This window comes from Vanellus vanellus (assembly GCF_965231255.1).
Source record: "Vanellus vanellus genome assembly, chromosome: Z".
Lineage (NCBI taxonomy): Eukaryota > Metazoa > Chordata > Aves > Charadriiformes > Charadriidae > Vanellus > Vanellus vanellus.
The window spans coordinates 75,247,178-75,268,924 of NC_138908.1; the positions used below are offsets into that span (position 1 = coordinate 75,247,178).

The 21,747-nt window shown below is 37.5% G+C and overlaps 1 protein-coding gene across 1 annotated transcript in view; it reads right to left on the reverse strand.

Annotated features, from left to right (window-relative positions):
* Nucleotides 1-208: 208 nt before the first annotated feature.
* The window catches only part of ARL15 (ARF like GTPase 15), a gene marked incomplete at its 3' end in the record, with an annotated part of 224,941 nt that continues 203,402 nt past the window's right edge, over nt 209-21,747 (reverse strand). The window contains exon 5 of the mRNA XM_082497699.1: nt 209-361. Coding sequence (XP_082353825.1) covers nt 209-361 — 153 coding nt within the window. The remainder of the gene's footprint in view (nt 362-21,747) is intronic.

Genomic DNA, 21,747 nt, shown 5'->3' on the forward strand with positions numbered 1-21,747 from the left:
AACTCCCTATTTCAGTAGTGTAGACAACTTTACTGGAAATAGTTGTGTACCTGATTCACAGAATATTTATTTTAATAAAAGGACATTCTGCACTAACTGTGTATGAACAACACATCACAGCACAGTCTTGATAGCACATTGCAATTAAGCTGTGAGCAGAATGTGCAGGTACAGTGATGTCTGGAGAACCACTCTTCTCTCTTGCGTTTCACATTCTCGAAGGTTCGAAGTCTCTCTCTTCTAGCAAGTTTATTAGAAGGGAGAAGCTGTCTTTTACGGCCTCCATATCATCCAAGGAGCAGGGTTTAAGAATCCAGCGCTTTCCACGTGCAAGTGGCTCAAGTTCAAAATATTTTTTTATCTATTAAGAAAAAAAAAAAAAAAGAGATCACAGTATTAATATTATAAGGACAACTCTGTCTCTCATCTTAAAAACCAAACCAAAAGAAACCAGCAAGAAACCCCACGTAAAAAGACCAGGATACTCATTTTTAGAAACTTAGCCACAGCTGTTCTTATAATACAGGTTATATGACGTGACCTGAAAGTGTTTTCTTTAGGGGTGAGTGACCTGCTTGGAAGCTACCATTCTACCCATACATTTAACAGCATGGGAGGTCTGGGGCAGAATTATATGGACTTAAGGCAAAGAGCAAAGCACATGAAACAAGTGTTCAAAAACATAGCCAAAACAGCAAAAGTAACTAATAAATTTTAGGTTCTGTTTGTATTTTAATGTTGAAGCTGTATGTTTCATCATACTCCTATTGGTAAATACTTAAGATGCAGAATTTGTCACCAGACTACTCCAACTACACAAATGAACTGCCAAAAAAGTACAAATCATAAACATTCCAGTCAAAAGTGAGCTATAGCAGAGGGCTTCTTAAGGACCTTGAAAACACTAGAAAAATAAAAATTCTTCCAAAATCAATTAGTTTTTCTAAAATTAAACATAGAAGAACTAGCACACTAATCTGTTTAGGACAGTAATAAGTATTATACATGAGACATGATGGTTTCTTACAATCACCTTAGTTTAAAATCCAGCACATTCCTGCAGGCTTCAGCAGCTTACTAAAAATACCACATAATGCCTATAAAGACAGAAACCTTCTAATTAAAATAATTCAATTTTTTCTTCTGCAGCAACCGTACAGCAAGAAGGCATAAGAATATGGCATAATACAGAATCGCAAGTTTTAAGGTGATTATAAGCCGACACAGTAGAGGCCCTAGACAGGCAACTGGAGCCACACTGTGTAAGGGTCTACATGCAGGGGGAATAAAAAAAGAAAGAAAGAAAACAAAAAAGGCTCCCAAATCCCAAACAAGTTGTAACATCTCTATGCAGCTCTTACAGTGTCTATGTAACAGCTTTGTTTTTCTGGTAATGTATGCTAATAGAAGAAACCGACTGTAGCTGTATCAACTCATAAATCAGAATTCAACTGTGACAATGTGGCAGCAAGGGTTTCCTATTTTTTATTAAGGAATTTCAAGCAGAGTGTTTATTAGCAAGTACCAGAAAGAAAAAATGTGGTGGTTTTGAGATGGTAACTTCTGCTTCCCCAGCTAAGATACAGACGAAACCTTTTAAAATCTATTTCCAACAAAGCAGAACTGTATCAATAACAACCTGCAAATATTTGAAAATGAAGCACGGTACTTGACATTCCCTTCCCTCAAACAAATTTCAGAAAACATACAAGTTGAAAAAAAGGGGACTTAAACAACCAGTATTTTAATATGAGCATACCTACATTTTAGCATTGCTATCTCAGTGCCGTATTAGTATTTGATACGTTAACATGGTTATGTGTGACCGGAACCTCAATACTAATATAAGGGATATATTAAAATGTCTCCAGCAGCTGAAGTGACACCAAATTGAATTTACCCCCATTAATATATTGAATTAATGGCACCAGTCATAGCACTGGAGACGTAGGGTAAGAAACCTCTCTTGCCTGTTTCAGCAACTGCCTCCTTGACTGCTAAACAAGGGGAGGAAGTAAAAGCTGCACAGAAGCATAACAAAGCAAGGTGTCAGTGCAGCTAGCTGACAGAGCTGCCTGCTGGTGTTAAGCTGACAAATATGGCTGAGTAATTTGAGATGTTTCAGACCCACAACCCAGAGGATGTCCACCACACCCCCTCTACTGGAAGACTATTGCCATCAGCCCCCTGAGCTCACTGAAGCCTGTCCACACTCTTATTTATTACATAGCCTCTTGAATTAACGCTATACCATTCGAAGACATGGTATAGCCTTATAGACTAAAGGAAAAGGTCATTACATCGTAAGGAGAGTACTTGGGTTTAAAAGCGTGAAATATCTAGAAACACATACATAATTAAATGATGGCAGTAAGCAGACTAGCACTGAGTCTTCTGCATTTGTGGGCAAATACGACATTGCTTACCAAGGTAGCTCTAGCCAAGAAAAACACAATGACTTTAAGCTGTATTTCAGTGACTGCAGATGTCATGATAGAAGTTCTATTTCAGCAGTAAACCAGCATCAATTGATTTAGTGAAACAAATTTTGCAGATAAATTATTTATTTGGATGCCCAGCATTGTTTAAAATTTATTTTTTCCTATTTCCAGGCATGTAATCAAAGTGTAATAAAATTAGTAATGTGTTGTCATCATTTTCCACACCTAAGGAACTCTTCAGAGTATCTGCATTAATAGGCCCCTGATGAATGCTGAAATAAAAGTGATCATTAAGCAGTGGCTTTCGAAATGGGAAGTTTTGATAATGGCAAGAAAGCACAACTGTTTATATTCACATAAGTAACAGCTATTTTGTTCATACCTACAGAGAAAAAAAGATTTGCTAGATCACTCGTCTCTAATCCAAATCTAGAAAAATAACACTAATTGGCTTACAAATAATAATTAACTAAACCAGAAGTAGCACAGAAGTGATTTTCCACAACCCAAGGGACAATCTGTGGTATGTTAAAACTTCACACCACAATGGAGTTTGCTAAAGCCCAGAGCTCTGCAAGCAGGCTCTATGACTTTGAAACTTCCAGAAAGAAGTTTGCACAAATATTTTCCAATTTACCACAACTTCTCCCCCATTTAACTGAGAAGATGTCATTCAGTTCTAAAAACAAGTAAGTTTTTTTAGACTTAAAAAGGAACCCCTTTTTACATGCAAACGATGAAATAAGTACACCAAAACAGACCAACACAATCAGATGCCCAACGCTGTTTATACAGTTGAGTTTTCCAGTGGAATGCTCTCAGCTCTCCATCCACTTTTGCTTCTCCAGTTGCTTTCTGCCCTGATGACCATCATTTGCACTCGTTCCCTACCAGATTTCTTAAGAGGATGCACACTAATCACCAAAATATCCAAAGGAAGCTCAAATTCTCTGAATATTCACTCACCTAGATAGTTCTTGCATAATCAGATAACCAGCAGTAACTATTTTACAGCTCCCTTAATCGCACTAGCACAAAAGGGGTGAGTTCCTAAGAGAAGCTCTTTTGTCTTCCCCTCTTGCATTAAAAGTGAAAAGCTTTCTGCCTGTTCATGTATGCTGAAGCAAAATATAAAGACTCAAACATGCTTCAGCTGTCTGACACATTAGATGTGCATTTACATACTGGCTTTGCATTTTTAAGTGTTTACTGTGGGATTGCTAAATTTTTAGGATAGATATAACCTTAGAATAAAATACAATCAATTAAATCCACATAATTTTAAGACTTCTTTACTACTATTTTACAGGATCTTACTGTGTATCTTGACTCCACATGGGGGCCTTGTTTTATAGAGAAGCTGACATTGTATTTATGCCACATTCTGAAGTCAATAAAATCTAACAATACACATTTGCAATTATTCCCACTCTTCCCACACTCCACCTTCTAAGTCCTATTCTACTGGCACAATACACCAAGCATATGGTTATCAAATGTTGCTTAACCTACGTGCTAGAAAAGTCAAGACACAATAAAAGGATTGGTGCCCAGAACCTCAGCTGGTGTAAATTAGTATAGCAGCATGGAACTCATGTTACTAAATGATATACGTAAGCTGAGTAACCAGGCTCTGCTGAAAGATTTTATATGTTCTATTACTGAACCTCATCTAGCCAGTCCTCAACACACATGAACATAAGATGTATAGGAAAACTTACATACTGTAATAAATGAATACAGAGTAATTTCTATCTATTGCTCAACATGAAAATAAAGCTGTTTGAAGGTATTATTTTTCACTGAGTCAAAACTTTAATACCAAATTTCACCAACACAAAAAGACTTTCAACCTACTCTGATGATTAATCTTTTGTAAACAAATACAAAATTAAGGTAGTCACTTACATTACCAGGCCGTATCTGGAGAACTTAACAGATAAAGTATTTTTTCATCCATTGCTGTTTTACTGAACAATTTTACTGGGGAAAAAAAAAAATTGTAACAACACATCATGTGTATATTATACCTAATCAAAGGTTGCACAGTCATGTCAGTGTCCCCACTAGTCTAAATTTTTTGAAGACTTTTACAGGATTAAGCAAGCACTACTCCGAGAAGGTGAGTGGTGGTGGTATAAATTAAACTAAAATTACCTTACTTGCTGAATCCAAGTATTAACCACAAGAAATGGTTTATTCATCTATCCCAAATCTGCATTCACAAGAAATGCAGTGATAATGGGAGATTGGGATTCCCCATATTCACACTGTGAAAGTTTCACTGAGCTGTGACGCTGAGATTACCTCTTCAGACAACATAAAAATCTGCCTTTTGGAGCAACTGTTTAGAAGATGCAGGAGAGAGGCAATTTTGATTGCTGAGTCCACCAACAACAGACGAGCTGCCTATAACAGTGACCAACGCATGTGCAAACTCAGTATCTTTGGAGAAGAGAAAAAGCCGAAAGACCATCACATAGCATTAAGTTTTAAAAAGGGAAATTACACCAAATGAGTAACTTAAAGTGAGTTAACTGTGCAGCTAAAAAGGTAAAATGCTTGCAGGTGGCATAGAAAAAAAATACCATAATTAGAGGCTCAGAGTATATTTATACTGCTACAGAAGACTTTAAAAGAAACAAAAAAAGCTTTCAACAGATGCAATAAGGAAAAGGATGGTATTAGAGGTAAAAGAAGTCATGTCTAAAAAAGGAAAAGAGAAAATAAAAGAAAGGAAATTCTGGCAAATTAAATAGAAACCACAAATGTTGACCTACTAACCATAGAGTGGAACCCATTGCTTAAATCACCACTGACGCTAAAAAGTAAATTGAAATCCACTCTAGTTTATGTTAGTGTGCTGGGCTGCAAACCACACAGCCTCTTGAGCTGCTACATGGGCTTCTCTGCCGGTCCTGTTCTGAGTACAGTGATTTATAAGAGTGCATGGAATGGATCGGTAGCCACTTCATCTTAAATCAACTAGCTCAATCCACTGTCGTACAGGAGTTAACACTTTCATGCTTTTCCCTAAAAATCTGCTAGAAACCCCTTTATCTGACACCCTACTTGGCTGAAAAGGACCTCTTGTCTGACCAGAACAGCTGCTGTAACGTGCAAAACTGTCAGCAGAAGTTTCAGAACATTTTTTCTTCCTACAGAGACACTTCATATCCTCCTGAAAAGATACTTCACGTGTGCCTGTTTGTATGCTTCTTCATAACAGTGATCTCATCCATGTCTAGAGGGATCCTTGTAATGCACCTATGTCTCATAAGCACTCCTCCTAAAACACCTATATCTCATATTTATTGACTCCATATGGAATACCCTCTTATGCAACAGGGAGGGGAATGAAAGTGCCTGAGCTGATGGGAAGGGACGGTGATATGCTGTGGTCTGGAGCAACCTATGCACAGGGTTACTCCCAGGAACACCAGCTGAGGTTAAACACCACTCTTAGCCATAGAAATGCTCTTAAATTCTAGTCCGCTGAAGGTAACTATTTCACTGCCAGCTGACTTTTATGTGCCACTGAATCCAAAGTCTGTATGTGAAATGTTAAAAATTTGCAATGAATCAATTAAGTACACATTACGATAACCAGAATTATGTAACTGAGCTGCTTTTTTTGTTTTTGTTTTTTAATATATGACCTGCTGAAGGAAAACCAAAAGAAAACCAAAGACTCTTTTCTTTATCATTTCTGTGTGATGGCAGTGTATTTCTCTAGACAAGATTTCAAAACCATCAGAAGCCTTTTTGTACAGCTTCTCACAGGTAGTGGTGAATGCTTTACAAATTAGTATTTTTAGTTTGTACAGCTTTCCAATTTTTTTTCTAAATTATTTTTAATTTTGCTTTTTACAAAAGATTACCTAAAACACTTCCAACTGAGCTTTGTACTTAGCTTTGTAATAGAGCTGGCAAATATTTTTGTTTCGTAAGTCTTTACAGAAAGGAACACAGTCACTTATACCCATATTCCACAAAATAATTTACCCAGTGCTTTGTGAAACAGATGCACTTTTCCATCCTTGTTATCTCCAGTGGCCACGAGACACTGCACTTTTCAGGTTGCAAGTGATTGGTGAAGGAAGTGTATTTTAAAGAAGTTACCTGTTCTAAATGAAGAAATAGGATGCCTGGCAAATCAGCACAGTCAGGCTGTTCGAAACAGAGAGCACACAGGACTGGCAAATTCGAGTGTGAGACAAGAAAAAGGGGAGTGAACTAGAGAGCTGGGAAATGAATACACAGGGTTGCTTACTGTAAAACATACAATAATGCATCATCTATCAGGATGGAGAGAGTGGAAGATTTTTAAAATGGACCATTATTTTTTAATACAGAACATACGGTAACCTTATAATGGGTCTGGGACAGGTAAGACAGATGAGAGTGAGGACAGAAAATGGCTGAGGGTGCAAAAGTACTGCTGAGATTTGCATGTATGTGGATGGAAGCAAAGATAGGCTTTGAGGAGCTACTAGCATCTCTCAGCTCTTTTCATGCAGGTCTTTACCACACAGCAACGTACTATGGCGTATTAGATTTCTTTGGTTACATTCTCTTCATTCGTTCAAAAGAGATAGTAAGAATCGGGTAACTGCCAAAAACATATACCTATACTTTGCCTTCTATGTCTCATTCACACAGCATATTCTGTTTATATAAGCATGTGCTTTTCCTACAACTGGAAGACACAGAGGTAACACGAGAACAGTGGCAGCATGCCTGTAGAGAAAACCAGACTTCCAGATGAAGATTCATACGTCCAGGTCTGGGCTGACAAATAAGACAAGGGCTCATAATATCCAACCCCAGAGTGAGCGAAACAACATCCCTTCTTGAGTGACAAGTGAAACAAGAACAGAGAAGGAGGCATTGCACGAAAATGCATGCAATGAAAGCACAGTAAAATATTTTCCTTTAATATCTACAGTGTGAATTCTTTAATGTATTCCAAAGAATCAATCAGAAATGGAATTCAGACATCAGATTTAGTGCAGGACTATAACTAACCTTTTAAGTTTCTGCTCCTATTGCTTCCTCTCTTACCCACTGTGTTTTCTGACATACTTTGGGTTGCAACAGATACTGTCTGACAGCTACATACTTACAGTTGAAGTGATAGAATATAAAATCCTAAAGAGTAATGCTGAAAATTAGCCCTGCTTAAAGTCAGCTATTTGGAGGACATCTAAAAATCACATTCTCCCCCAGCCCCCCTAGACACAAAAATGCCAATTTACTGCGTATAAGGACAATTTTCTATAGAAGTATATTCCTGGCATATCCAGATATATTCTTAAGCTATACAAAAACGACTGATTGAATTTAAGATAAATTTAAACTTAGGATAATTTTTAAAAATTAGCATCATTGCCCTAATCTATTAAAAAAATAAAATAGAGCATATCCAAAGATAATTTTACAAGAAACCTATTATTTTACTATACCACCACACAGCTCTACCTTCTCCCACTCGGGTTTGTTTTTTTGTTACATCTTCAGTTAAATAACTTAAGGAATACAAATAACTAGTAGAAACTCAACACTAAAGACCTTTAAGCAAACATTGTTCAGAGCCTTGCAGAGTTTTCGTAGCACTTTTTTTTAAATAGACTGCAGATATTCATGGTTTACTTAAGAACATAATACTAGCATCAGCGTACACTGACTTCAGCAGCAAAATATGCTAGCTTTAACTACAGACTGTAGTCTTAACTAGTAACAAAACCTGAGACACAGGTACACACGTGATGAGTTTTTACCCCCCAAAAACCCAAGTTTACCTGTGATGTTGAATGTCAAAATAAACTTTAGAATAATGAGAAGTCCAAAGATCGATCCTTATTATGACATCCCTTCTGCAAATGGCATGTTTTCTGTTCAGATAACAGTTAAACAGTATTTTCTGGAGAGGTGCATATGTGATGATTCATCTGCATTTGCCTGAACATGTATATAAATCTAGCACTTGAACAAATAACATCTGTATACCATGCCCACGTCTGCAAAGCACCAAAACACTGTATGGACATGTATTCTTGTATCAACAGCAAAGAACAGAATTTCTAAGGGCTTTGTGGTTGGTTCCCCACATTTACACTGCTGAAACTGTTCCAAGCCAACAGCCAGTATGAATACAAAAGAAAAGCCATTTATTCAGCAGTGGCTGTGGTTCTGTGAGATGTGTGCTCTCATGCACAGAAGATGAGACAGCAGTTGTGCCTATTCCACTTGTTCTGTACCAGGTACACAGCAGTGTATAAATCTAGGATGGGGTTTCAACCTCCCTTCAGGTCCTTTGCTGACAGGTGTATTATTAGTTATCTGAAGTTCATACAGAGGCAATAGAAGCCCAGTACTAAGTACAATTGACCACTTCTGGTTCGAAAGCAGAAACTTTGAAATAAACAAATTTTGGAAAAAGTTAGCATACAATTTTTCTGAAGCAAAAAGTGCTCCCAGAGACCCTACTACTGCGAGCTTCAGCTTCTGGCTTCCCACATGCAAAACCAATTTGCCACTACCTCTAAAATGACAGCAAACGCATGAACAATCATAGATATGGAAAAAAGGGAGCACACTGAGAGAAGATGTTTGAAGCCATGTAACTGAACTATTTCCAGTACTGGAAAGCAATATTATTGAACTAATGCAGAGGTTTGCAACAATGATGCTGGAAAGGCCAGGGATGACCAGAGGATTTTGAGAAGATGGGTGAATACAATGAATTGCTGAAGAACTGTATAGTTTTTTTGACTCTTGAGCTTCAAGGTAATAGGCTAGAATATCTCATTTTCAAAGCTCCAGCATTATGCCTTCCATTACCACATGTTGCAGCAGGGAGTTCCACCCGTTTGAGAAGTCCTTTGGTAAAAATGTCCCATGGGGTGAGACAAGCAAAAGAGTATTCTTGCATCACAGCATCAAGATACCACTTGCCCTACATTATCCTGACCCATACTTCAAGAAAAAAGATGAAATAATGGGAAGTAGATCAAGAGTTGCATATACATAAAAAGAAAGATCCACTGATATATCAGGCAGGATATCAACCTTTACATAAAAAAACGCCATACCCAAAGAAACCACACTCCTCTGCAAAGAATGCCCAAATTCTAGGGCAGACATACAGCATCTATAAAATCTATAGCCTCCTTGAAGGAGGGCTACTGATAATAATATTGAAGATGCTTAAAACAGGATCTGTACTAAAGCTATTGTTACTTTGATTAAGTAAATTAAGGCTTGCCTTTGCACACCCACAACTGCAGAGTGCCTTTACAGTGTCACTGAAAAGTCAGAACACTTCTGAAGAAAAGCACTTGCAGGCAGGAAGATTATGTCCTGGTGATGCTCAAATTTTTATGACTGTATCAATGAAAAACAAAAGCAGGTATTTGTCAAGTGATTCCAGCAGAAAGGGAAACCGGCTTCTGCAAGCTGACAGGCCACTCCTTTCCTCTACCTCTGAATCTGACTCGTAGTTTTACCAACAGGTCCTAGTGATACACCTGGAGTAAGCTTCTCACTGGAAAGGAAATTGTATATAGCAAATACATAGCTAACACTATTTTTTTAAAAGGATGAGAAGATAATTATCAGTTGACTAAAACATCTTAATGCAACAGATTTTTCTAAGCAATCTCCACTCACGAGTAGCCTTCCTATTCAAAACTGTGGTCTCATGAAGCTATAATCACCTCTTCAAATTTTGGGGTTCTGCTGCTCAAGATAAGTCTTAATTCTGCACATCTGCAATTACTAATTGAGTTTTCTTTACATTAGAAACCACCACATGATAAGTTTGCTGACAACTAGTGACAAGCTAAAAGGTTATAGTGGATATCACTAGCTTTTTGAGAACACACTCAAAATTTCCACCATTTTACCACTTCTTGACAACAAACTATTAAATATGACTACAGCTAAAAAGACCTTAACTAAGTACTCCACACCAGGCCAGGAAAGGTTCTATATATTGAAGTTAATGAGTTTAAGTCCCAAACTCACATATAAGAAACAACCAATTATCCTGTCTGAAACACAGGCTTGTAAAACTCTCAGTTACTTGTAAAACGGTCTGCTACACACGAGTAAGACATTGTTTAAATGACTTGTTTGACTAGATGCATTCACCATGAAATTGATTCTTTTAAAGCATTATTTTTAAACTTGATACAAGTTAACTGCATAAACTGAAAATGGGAAAAAAATCTGGCATTATAAAGTGTAGGTTTCAGTATGAGTTTAGTATTTTATGAGGTCGAGGGTTACTTGAATGAAAAACTCATCAAGAACAAATAGTCATTTGTAGGGCAGTAATTGAAAGGTTTAATAGGATTAAACTATTCTGCCATTTCTATGCCAAGATGTACGGTATAGGGTCTAATGTTATTCCACCACAGCTCCAAAGTAGTACAAACACAATAAAACACTAAATAGAACATCTTTCAGCCATAAGCACCAAAATTAAATCTGAGTTGCTATTTTTCTCTAGTCTAAAAGTACCGCTATATTGTGGTTTTACACCTGACACTTCCAGTTAGATTTAGTCTTATTATTTTGTTATGCCTTTTAGGCAGCAGGTGTCATGAGAAGGGGATAACTAGCAACAGGCTACTGAGCATTCCTCAATCTCCAGCTCAGGGACTCAGTTTTTAACTGTACAGTGGCCCAGATTTCCAAGAAAAAGAAGAAACCATTGCAAGGAGGTCATGGAGTTGAATATATATTAAAAAATAGTATGGTCCTATAAATACAGATAGACAGACCATGCTAGGGTTACTGAACAGACTAGAATTTGCAAAGTAATGTTTTAAGTTTGTTCCCGTAACTGAAAATGGTTCTATTTGTTTATAATGAACCAGTGTACTAATGGTAGGTTGCTAATAATTCACAGATGCTTTAGTGACCAAGAAAAAAAAAAGTCTACTTGTTAACAGCTAAAATTTGAAATCTTACTAATGGAAGACTTCCAATTGTCCTCTCAAAAAAGAAATGAACTCATTACAAGATGAAGCACTAACAATATTTAAAAAAAAATCAATACAACAAATAAAGTGTGTTATATGTTCCTCCAGAAAAGCTGGAAAAGATGCTATGCTGCCTACTGCAAAACTGTTTTGGAGAAGAATCAAATTCTCAGACTTTGAATAAAGAAGTATTTGCACATTGCACAGCAGTTTACTCAACATCCAGTGAAGAGTGCCACCAGCCATGCTGTTTTATAAGCCCAGTTGTAGACAGATTAATAGAAAGGACAGTGTCATCATCATGTCAGTCAGACCACAGGCAGTGCAGCAGGAATTGGAGAGGGGAAGTAGGGAGAGGTGTGAAGAGATCAACTACATAAAATGGCTTTAGACGACTTACAAGCAATAAAACACCCTGCTTCTGAAGATGTCTAATCCATCACAGCAGAAATAACATCATATTAAAAGAAAAAAATTGCAACCCAGCTGGTAGTATACCAGCTTAATGTTTGCAACTAGAAAGCACAAATCTGCAAATGGACTGGAGGGTTCTTGAAGCAGAGTACACTGAAAAGTGGACAATGATCAGAAAAATCAAGGTGAAACAGTGCCATTTGTCTCAGGAAACAAAATGGTTCATTTGTTCCCTTCATAAGGGTTAAAATGTATTAACAGGATCTATCAGTAAAAATAAGGTATAAGTGCAATCAACTGGGTTTAGATTAAAGACAAATGCAGGACAAACGAGTGCAGCTGGATGCTATAAAAAAATCCACTGGCTGGTGGTCTGATACATGGTCTGGTGCACAAATACCCTGGATGACATGCAACTTCTCATTCTCTATCTTCCTTTCACTGCTAACATTCAGAGACGACAGTACGTTCATTATCAGTTATGTAATTTAGTCACGCTTGATACAACAGTATAAGAAAGATCCAGGATTGCACTTTAGCTATCAACTACGCATTAGTCTACATGCAAAAAGAACATCTCAATTTGTACCATATAAAAAGGTAAAGTGACATTATCATTAAAATGGCTACACAAAAATGCTCAACTGAAGCAAGAGGGGGAATACAATATCTTGTTAATGTCATATCCAATACTGTTTCGCCTCATTAAGCACTCTCAATATCTTGATGGGCTATAATGAAGAAAAAACACTTGGTCAAGTAATTTTTTTTCATGAACAGTTCATCTACCTATTACCAGTCCCAGTCCGTGGAGATACGTACAGGTCCAGTGCAACAGAAATCCATTTTACAAGAAGAGAAAAAGATCTATGGTCTTATACTTTGATATTGGCACATACTTGTGCATAGTACATTTCTACCACTGCAAGTTAGACTCAAGTTAACTTGTAATCACACACCTGAGCAAACTGAACAACATATACAAGTGAATGACGGACTGCATGGAATAGTGAGGAGAAGGGAGAGAGAGTAAACCAGGAGTTGTCTGTTGGAAATAACAACGTAACAGGCACAACTTAAAAAGCTTTTAGATTCCTTCTTATAAGCATCCTTTGTGAGGGAATAGTACTACTTAATTTAATTACTCATTGTCCATTCAAGCACATTTTAAAGCTACTTTTTTATACTGGTAGAAACAGCTACTGTTCAGAGCGCTCCATAGCGCACAACAGGCACCCTTCCAAATCTGAGGGGAGAGTAGAGGGCTGCAACACCTCTCCCAGATAAGAGCGGTTTGTGGGATTTATTTATTTATTTAGTTAGTTATGTATTACTTTTGCACAAAAACAATACAGATTGCAAATCACTGTGATACCACAGTGATATAGACCATGCCTCTATCTGATACAGATACATCTGGAACGTTTTGAATCTTAGCTTGTACTTACTGATGAGGATATTCAGAAGCAGGAAACTGCGAGGAGAAAAATTAGTAGAGGGACATCAAACAGAAGAAAAAAAAAATCCCTTTCCATACAATTGCTAGTATTAATATATTTTAGGACCATGATCTAGGCCACCTTCCTGCAGAAGGAAGTTTGTGCAAAGAAGTGGAGGTCAAGCCTAGAGTGACATGGTTCACTGAATGACCAAACAGAGGTTTACATATTTCCTTTATGGCTGCTGGCACTGGTTTTGGCCTAGAAGCCTCTAACGAACAAAGAGAGCTCTGATCCCTTCTGGAGCCATTCATATGTGATTAAGATCCAACAATACAGCACTTTGATCCACTGAGCTACAGAAGGATTGGATGTTTCCTGAAGGAGTCATTTCGGGTGAAAGGGGAGGAGAAGAAAAGAAGAAGGGAATTTTCCTGATCAGGTCAATCTTATTGAGACAGCGCTTTTCTCACATCTAATGTGTATTGTACTCTCTTGAGAGTTTTGAAGCTTTGGAAAGATGACAGATTACTGAGGTATAGAAAAGAGGAGTGAACTGTGGTATCAGCGTCTCAAGGACAAAGAATAAATTTATCTTTTCTAAGATGGAATAAGATTCATTTTCAAGAGAAGGAAATTGAGTTAGCTATTGCAAGCCATGTTACAACAGGCAGACATATAAACAGACAATCATTACAGCAAACTGGATTGCATCCTTTGCAGATATGTTTGAAAAGCTTGCAGTATCATAGTCACAAATAAACACTTCCTCACTCTGATGTAGCTGAAAACAGCAGGAGATGTATGGGTGGGTCTATATAAAAAAAAAATAAATCAGAGAATGAACACCTGGTTCCCTGAAAGTAATCTTTCTATCTTGACACCAATATACTTCACATAACCCTAGAGAATTAAAGGCCTGTTTGAAGTTAGAAGAGCATGTACATGACACACCATTTGGAGGAGTATTTACTTTTTTCAACAGACATAAGTATTAAGAACAGGTGATGGATTCAGATCCGCAGGAATGAACGGAGGCTGGAATGTCTAGACGACCAGGAAAGCATAACACAGGTGTGACAACTCTGCTCGGCTATGACATTCCAACATTTTCAGTATAAACTCAGTAACTTCCATCATCTGTTGATATAAAAGCAGAAGAGGGAAAACATATTTGGCTTTGTCTACTACAAATGTCTACTCCTAATAATTTATTTTGGAAGCTAACTCTCCTTTTCATATTTGGGTTGGATGCTTCCAAGTCCACCTGGGGATGGCTCAGCTCTCTGGCTCTCCAGTACAAAAGTTTTCAGTTCAGAAAACACATTAAATTCTGTCAATGGTTTAGCCAGATTGCTCATACCTGAATGCTTTTTATGTGGCTGTCCTACTGGACAGCAGGTGGTTTTCTGCTCAAGAGAAAATCTTCGTACTTGACATTTACACGCTCACTTCTTGAATCCCTTGCCAATGTATGTGTACTATGATTCCTCACGTACAAATCAAGCAAAACACACTATCTTTCAGATAATAATCTCTTTAGTAATTTCAGATAATATCTCTCAGATGATTTTTGAAAACCAGCAACATAGAGCTGCACCAACAGCCAGCTACCAACAGCAGGAAACTCAAGGTGAAAGCAAAGGGAATCAACAAGGTGGTAACCCCAAAACCAAAATCAGTATTTGCAGTAAAAGGGGGTTTGCCACCAATTTTGTAACATAAAAAAGACTACTACTCTTTATAAACTACTCAGTTTTATAGTGCTATAATGTCAGATGTATATTAAATAAATCTTGAAATACTGTGTTTCCATACACAAATAAGGCAATTAAAAGGCATCTACTCCTTAAAGCACTACCACAGAAAAAAATACATGGAACAAGCATTTTGCACCTGTTAATTCAAAATCAGGGGGCTTCCTCCAATCCTAAAAAAAACAGTTCACAGGAAAAAGATGGGATTTGCTCTGGAAAGCTCACCTGCAGCTTGCACTTCAGGACTATATGGCAAGTGATTTAGGTAAAGTTTACCTGTTTTGGAGTTGAAGTTAGAGAGAGGGAAGTTTTATTTTCCCTATCACACATCTGCAGTATAATACATCAGCAGACAGCTTATCAGAAAAGTCTTCTTCAATAATTAATGTTTGATTGTTCCTGTCCTAATTTTATCTGCTTTGCAAAAGATAATCTCAAATTAATCATTTAATTTTCATCAACTAATTAAAAATGTATTAGAGCACATTTGCTATTACAAATCCATGAAATCGAGACAATTTAACAAATTCATTAGACTAGTACAAATACATTTTTTTTTTTTAAAGTATAGAACTGTATACAAGAAATCGGTCCCTTTGGAAAACTAACAGTGGGTTGTTCCCTAGGACTGACCTGCGAGTTAGCAGAGGGGCAGAAGTCTGGACAGCAGGGCTCTCCCTTGACATTTACAAAGCTGCAGTTCATATTACTGCTAAGAGCAGAACCTGGTCTGACAGATCGAAACAACTTATTGACCCTATCAGAATTCAAAACGAAAGCATAGATTTTAATGGCAAGTAAGCAGTTAGGCCAGCTGCTAATTACTGACAACCTGCAATAGGACCTTGGCACCTGAGTGACACCTGTGCCTTTGAAACTCACCCTACAGCCATACACAGCTGAGATGCTTGACAGCACTAGTGTGACTGCTCTTCTTCACCTTCAGAAGTGCTCCACTTTTCAGAGTTGTCTGTACTGCAAAAATACCCTGCATGTAATTGTGCAACAACTAATTTTCAATAATTTCATTACATTCTGGGTTTTGGAAAGAAAGCTTTGTTCTGTTCTGGTGACCAAGAAACTGATGTTTTTCATGTTAGCTTTCAAACAGAAAAATGCACTATCTTAAAGGTTGTTGCTACAGATTACAATAATTAAATTGCATGCAGAGTATTGGTGTATTACAGCTGTGCAGTTATGCCCAACTTCCTGATCAGTCTTTCCCACAAAGTCCTGTCACTTCACTCCTGATTTAAGTTCAAAGTCAAAGTCAGAGCAAACTTTTGACTGAACTCATCTAAAATACATGTGCAGGGTAGATCTTTCACTTGGGTAGCTGCCAGCCCACCTTTGGCTCCCACTGACAACCAAATATCCAGCTGGAGCAAGTATGAAGGATAAGAATTTGGCATATCTGCAGCAATCAAACAGGAAAAAGTTTACTCTGGACTCCTGGGGTAAAGGATCACCTTCTTTTGTTTAACTGGCCAGCTGGAACAAGGGGGCCAAATTTTCCTAGTGTTCACTGGCCATGAGCTCAGTCTGCTTCATCTGCTATTCAAACTTCACTGTAGCAGTAGAATTGTCCAAGTGACTGTTGGAAAAAGGCAAACCCTGCAGGAATGAAGCCCTCCACAAACAGATGGTGACTCAAACTATGGTTGTGGACATACATTGAAATTAAGTCAAGTTTGGCCAGCAGAAATGGAAGTAAGAAGAGCTAAGGGGACTACACAGTTGTTTCTTTTTAACTTTTTCTCTTTTCCCCTAATTTCCCTCAAAAGATACCCCACAGGTGGTAAGAACAGGTGAAGAAATGGTGAAGGACAGGTGCAACAGGCAGTGAAAGACAGACATGGTCCATTAGGAACATGTAAAGGTAGAGGGAAAGACATAGAACTCAAACCAGAAAGTTCAGATCATGATTAGTTTCAGATTAGTTTTGTTTATTGGAAATTACAAGAGGCATTATTGTATGAGAACTCGACCTTCCCTTACAGCTATCTGTTTATGTCCAGTGTTTCCAATTAATTTCAGAAGTGAGTTGAAAACTCTCATTCCATAAAGCCCATATTTTGGGACACAATCCAGAAGTTAAAAAACAATTGTATTTTGCAAATGCTACTGAGGTGTTAAAAGAACACCATGCTACTCCGTGTCTTTCAGACCCACCTTAATCTGAAAAAGTGTAAGCAGAGTTTCTATGATTCACATTCATTCAGGAATGCCACTACCAACTGCAGATCACTTTATTATTCAGGCTAGTTCAGCAATATCACCAGCAATTGCAAATCATCATCATGACATTCCCTGAAACTATGGTTAATAAAACAGTATGGTAAGATTTACCATCCTCATACCCAGTTACAGGATCCTCTATTCAGCTAACAGAATATCTAGAATCATATACCATAAATAGAGAAAAGGTAAAACATTCAAAGTATGTCTTCAATAAAGTTAAAATTCAGAAGTTGGAATTTTTTCTTTTTTTGTAAACACATAACCCATGAGCATTATGAGTTCAGCAAATTTGGTTTAGTGCTACATAGCTTCCTTTCATTTTAAGGGCACATCTACTTCAGGCATCACTTACGCAGGCATAAATAAACTCTAGATTGATACAAATTACGATAGGGACACCCGATCTCTTTCTCAAAAAGAACTGTTGGATTCTAGAAGGCTTTTGTGCAAGAATCCCACCTGGCATTAGAGATATTAATGAAGGAAATGTCATTTATCCCTCTGAGCTAAATAAGTATGACATTCCCAGTTTTACAGATGGAAAGCTGAAAGTGGAGATTAAAAATCCTCAAACTGGCAAGTTATTTCATCAAGTCTTTCATTACCAGTTGTGAGCAGTCCCACTCAGGTGAGTAAACACTTCTGACTTGCAAGCAATTTTTTCCAATTCTTCCCACCCACTCCCATCTCAAGTATGTCAGAATAAGCTCAGCCAGGTAATGGCTAGCCAGAAGAAAAACAACACTTCTTTTCAGGAACTGACACCAGCTCAGACTTGTTCTTGTCTGAGTCTCTGCCTTGGAGAACTCCAGGAAACTTGTCATTTCTACCCAGAAATTGTCTCCTAAAATAGCCTAAAATAGATTCACTTACAAACGGGCTCCGGCAGCATCGGGATCTGGCGCATCTTGTGATCCCATAAAGGGAATGAGACAGGTGAGTTGGTGAGGAACTGTGACATGTTTCTGGGTTTTCCTTAGGTCCTTGTCTTTTTGGAAAACATGGGGAATTTATTCAGTATTTATTCAGTAAATTCCTTATAAAGGAGTGAATATATCCAGGCTCCCAGTCAGTTAACTAGCCAAAAGCTAGATGGCCAGGCAGGTAACAAGAGAAGATGTAGAAGGCTGGTTTGATCTGAAGACAAAGATAACCCATCTCTCTTTAGATCAAATACTGGGAAGCAGTAATTACAATAATTTGGAATCATGGAAAATTTAGAATTTTTTGACTAATCTCTTTCCCAGTGTATATTAGTATAATGAATTATACGTAGTAAATACAGTAATCTTTCTTATCCACATCTCTCAACTTCTTCACGTCATTGTGATATGACTATATAATGGGCTAATTCTCTTTTCCCTTCCAGATAACTTCGAATGCACAGATTCAAGTGGTTTAAAATAGAGTAAGATCAAGTTTATACAAATGATGTTTTGTTGTCAAACCCATCTCTTATTCTTACGGGTAAATTCATGTACGAAGAACTACAATATGTCAAACAAATTTTGTCCCATTTTCTCACATTTAAAGCTGTATTAGGATTCCCAGTGCTAGGCATTTGCCACACGTATGGCTGTTCAAAAGATAGCTGACACTTCTGCTTGGCGTAGAGCCAAGAAAACAAGATACTAAAGCCTATTAACAGTGCATCATGACTGTGAATTAAAGAATCCTGTGGAACCATAAACTGTCTAGAAAGAAAATGAGAAAAATAATAAAATTTGATCAGAGGGTTAATATATTTTTATTAGTGCCTGGCAGCAGACTAGTAATAGACCATTTAAACGTGTACAGCAATATAACTGACTGTGTCAGATGCATAGTGGTGAAAAAGTCTGCAGAGAGTAGAGTATTTATAGCTAATAAAAAAAAAAAAAAAAAAAAGAACCTGACTAGACTTAGCATAGATTTTATCTGTATTTCTCAAGCTGATATTCTCCGGCACATGGAGATTCTCTAAAGGAATCAAAACATTACCAAATGCTTTGAGGCTATCAATGACAGTAATTACATGGCAAGCAGTGCTGGGAAACTAGAATTCAGTCTTTAAAATCCCAAACTATCTAAAAAGCTCAAAACACAACTCTCCCCCCACCAAACTCTGTCTAAACAAGGTAAAAATAGCTGTTCAGTAGCAGTCCAGAAGATGAATGCTGTAAGCTACAGCTATGTCTCTGTCAGTGGATGCAAAAAGTATTATCTCAAAGTATGACTGGCCCATTAGTCAAGAATTTTATGGAAAGTCTCAGAAATAAAATTACTACTTTTTTATAATAGGTAAAATGAGTATGAAGCGTTTTGTAAGTTAGATTTTATATTTCCTCAAACACTTAAGTCTTGAGAAGCCAGATTTCATGGTTGTAGGAAGTCTTGTATTTAAACACCAAAAAGACTGTATTCAAAAAAAACCAAGGACGTTTAAGAAGTTCCAGGCTCTTTTTCTGGCTTTCCCATTTATGTTCTGTGACACAACAAAGCAGATGTTAATTCATTTTAGCTACTAACTCATTTCAGAAGTTCATGGACGACAAGTTTATGAACATAACTGAAGATTCTCCAAGTAAATACAAACAGAAAGTCAGAACATTAGCTGAGTATGGAAACATTAATGGTAGGTTTTTGTTGTTCTCCTGTCCCACCAGAATGGTCTTACTGTTTACTCGTTAATGTATTTATATATATTTATACAGAATTTAAAGATAGAAAGGAAAAACATCAAAGAAAAAGGAGAAAATAAACATGGCCTGTTTATTCCTCTTCATTTGTTCCCCTCTCCCCTCAATCGAGTGCCTTTCCTGTGCTTACCTTGCTCTGATCTTTCAAATCCACCCAACTGGACAAGAACCATCTGCTGCAGCACCGCAGCCCACAAGGCCAGGAATAGCATGGAGAACCATAGCATCACTTAGCCCACAGGCTGTTTTCTCACGACTGCTGAAAACGTGTCCAAGAGCCAGGTCATACTGCCTTCCATCTCCCACAGAACAGATTGCGGTGACTCAGGATTCTTCTGGGTCAGAAGAAGTCCTTTGGGCCAACCTGCTGCTGCTGTACACAGAACTAATTCACCCCTCTTACGGTCACTCCGCCAAGCCTATTTTCCAGTCATTTAAATGTGTCCTGGCAGACAGCTATGACAAATAAGTGCCTTTTAGCAGCACTGAAGTGAAACTATGGGACGTTTAATGAGAACAGACGTGCAATTCAGTTTAACACTGGACAACTCGTTTCTGTTCACGTGCTTTTTTAAAACGATGTTTCATCAAGCTACACCGAATGCTGTATTGGTATCCCATAAACACGTTTTCTTTGCACTTCTTGAGGACTGCTTAGAACAAAACCTGGAGTCCTAACACCTTGTTGAGTGAAAGCAATGGTTATTTTAGTGATTTGATTAATCCATTCTAGATCAGTAACGCATGCACACATTTACGTGAGTCGACTTCACAAATAGACTATGAAAATGATACAGAGAAGGGGAGAGGTTACAGCCAGAGAGAGAACATCTTTAAATAATACCAATGAATAAACTCTGCAGCAGCAGAATTCAGATGGAATTATAAAGCATGCTTCCTTTTTTTTCCCTATGTAGTAGACATACACTTTTTACTATGTAGTAGAACTTATTTTGGCAATTAAATTATAGTAAGAAAGATCTTTATATGCTGAGCTTCCTGTATGTTCTCCTCATCCTATCCCTAAACACATACACAAAGACACAGAAATCAACCAAACGGCAAAAAAGCCCACACAACTCAAATATTTTAAAAAACATTTTCTTGAAAAAGATCCAGGTACCACCTGAAGTCAACAGAGGGACTTTCCTATTGGTATGGTCTATGGAAGCAACCGGGATATGAAATCTTCATACAGAAAGACAGCTATAATAAGCAAGTTAAATAGCATTGCCTTTATTCTTCATCTTCTTTAAGTAAGAGGTTCACCACAGTCTCCCTCTGATGATACTCTGATGATGGCAGTATGAAAACTGCATTGAGAGCACCTGATATAAAGCAGTGCCATGACTAGTACTATAAACTTTGCCTGTTTTTCCAATTAAAAATATGACCGATAGTTCCATTAAAACTTTTGTATTATACTAAAACAAGTTGGAGATATGTGAACTGAAGTACAGGAAGAGCAAAATGCCTTGTGTCACTACTTTAAAAAAGCAAGGCAGCACAACCAAGCTTATTTCAATACAATATCACCACTAATGTTAGCTCAAGAACCAGAAAAAGGAGGCAAGAAAAAAAACAAGGAAACTATTTCCCCAAGCATTTGTGATGTCTGCTAAAGGACAGAGGGAAGGAGAATAGTAACATCACGATAAGCAATAAGCGTCTGGTAAGTAACCTGCTCTGTACACCTCCATTGCAAATTGCAAATTACTTTCAGTGGGATTTATTTTACTCTTGAAAGGGATTTCAGCAGTTCCAAATACAGAAGTACTTGCAAAAAC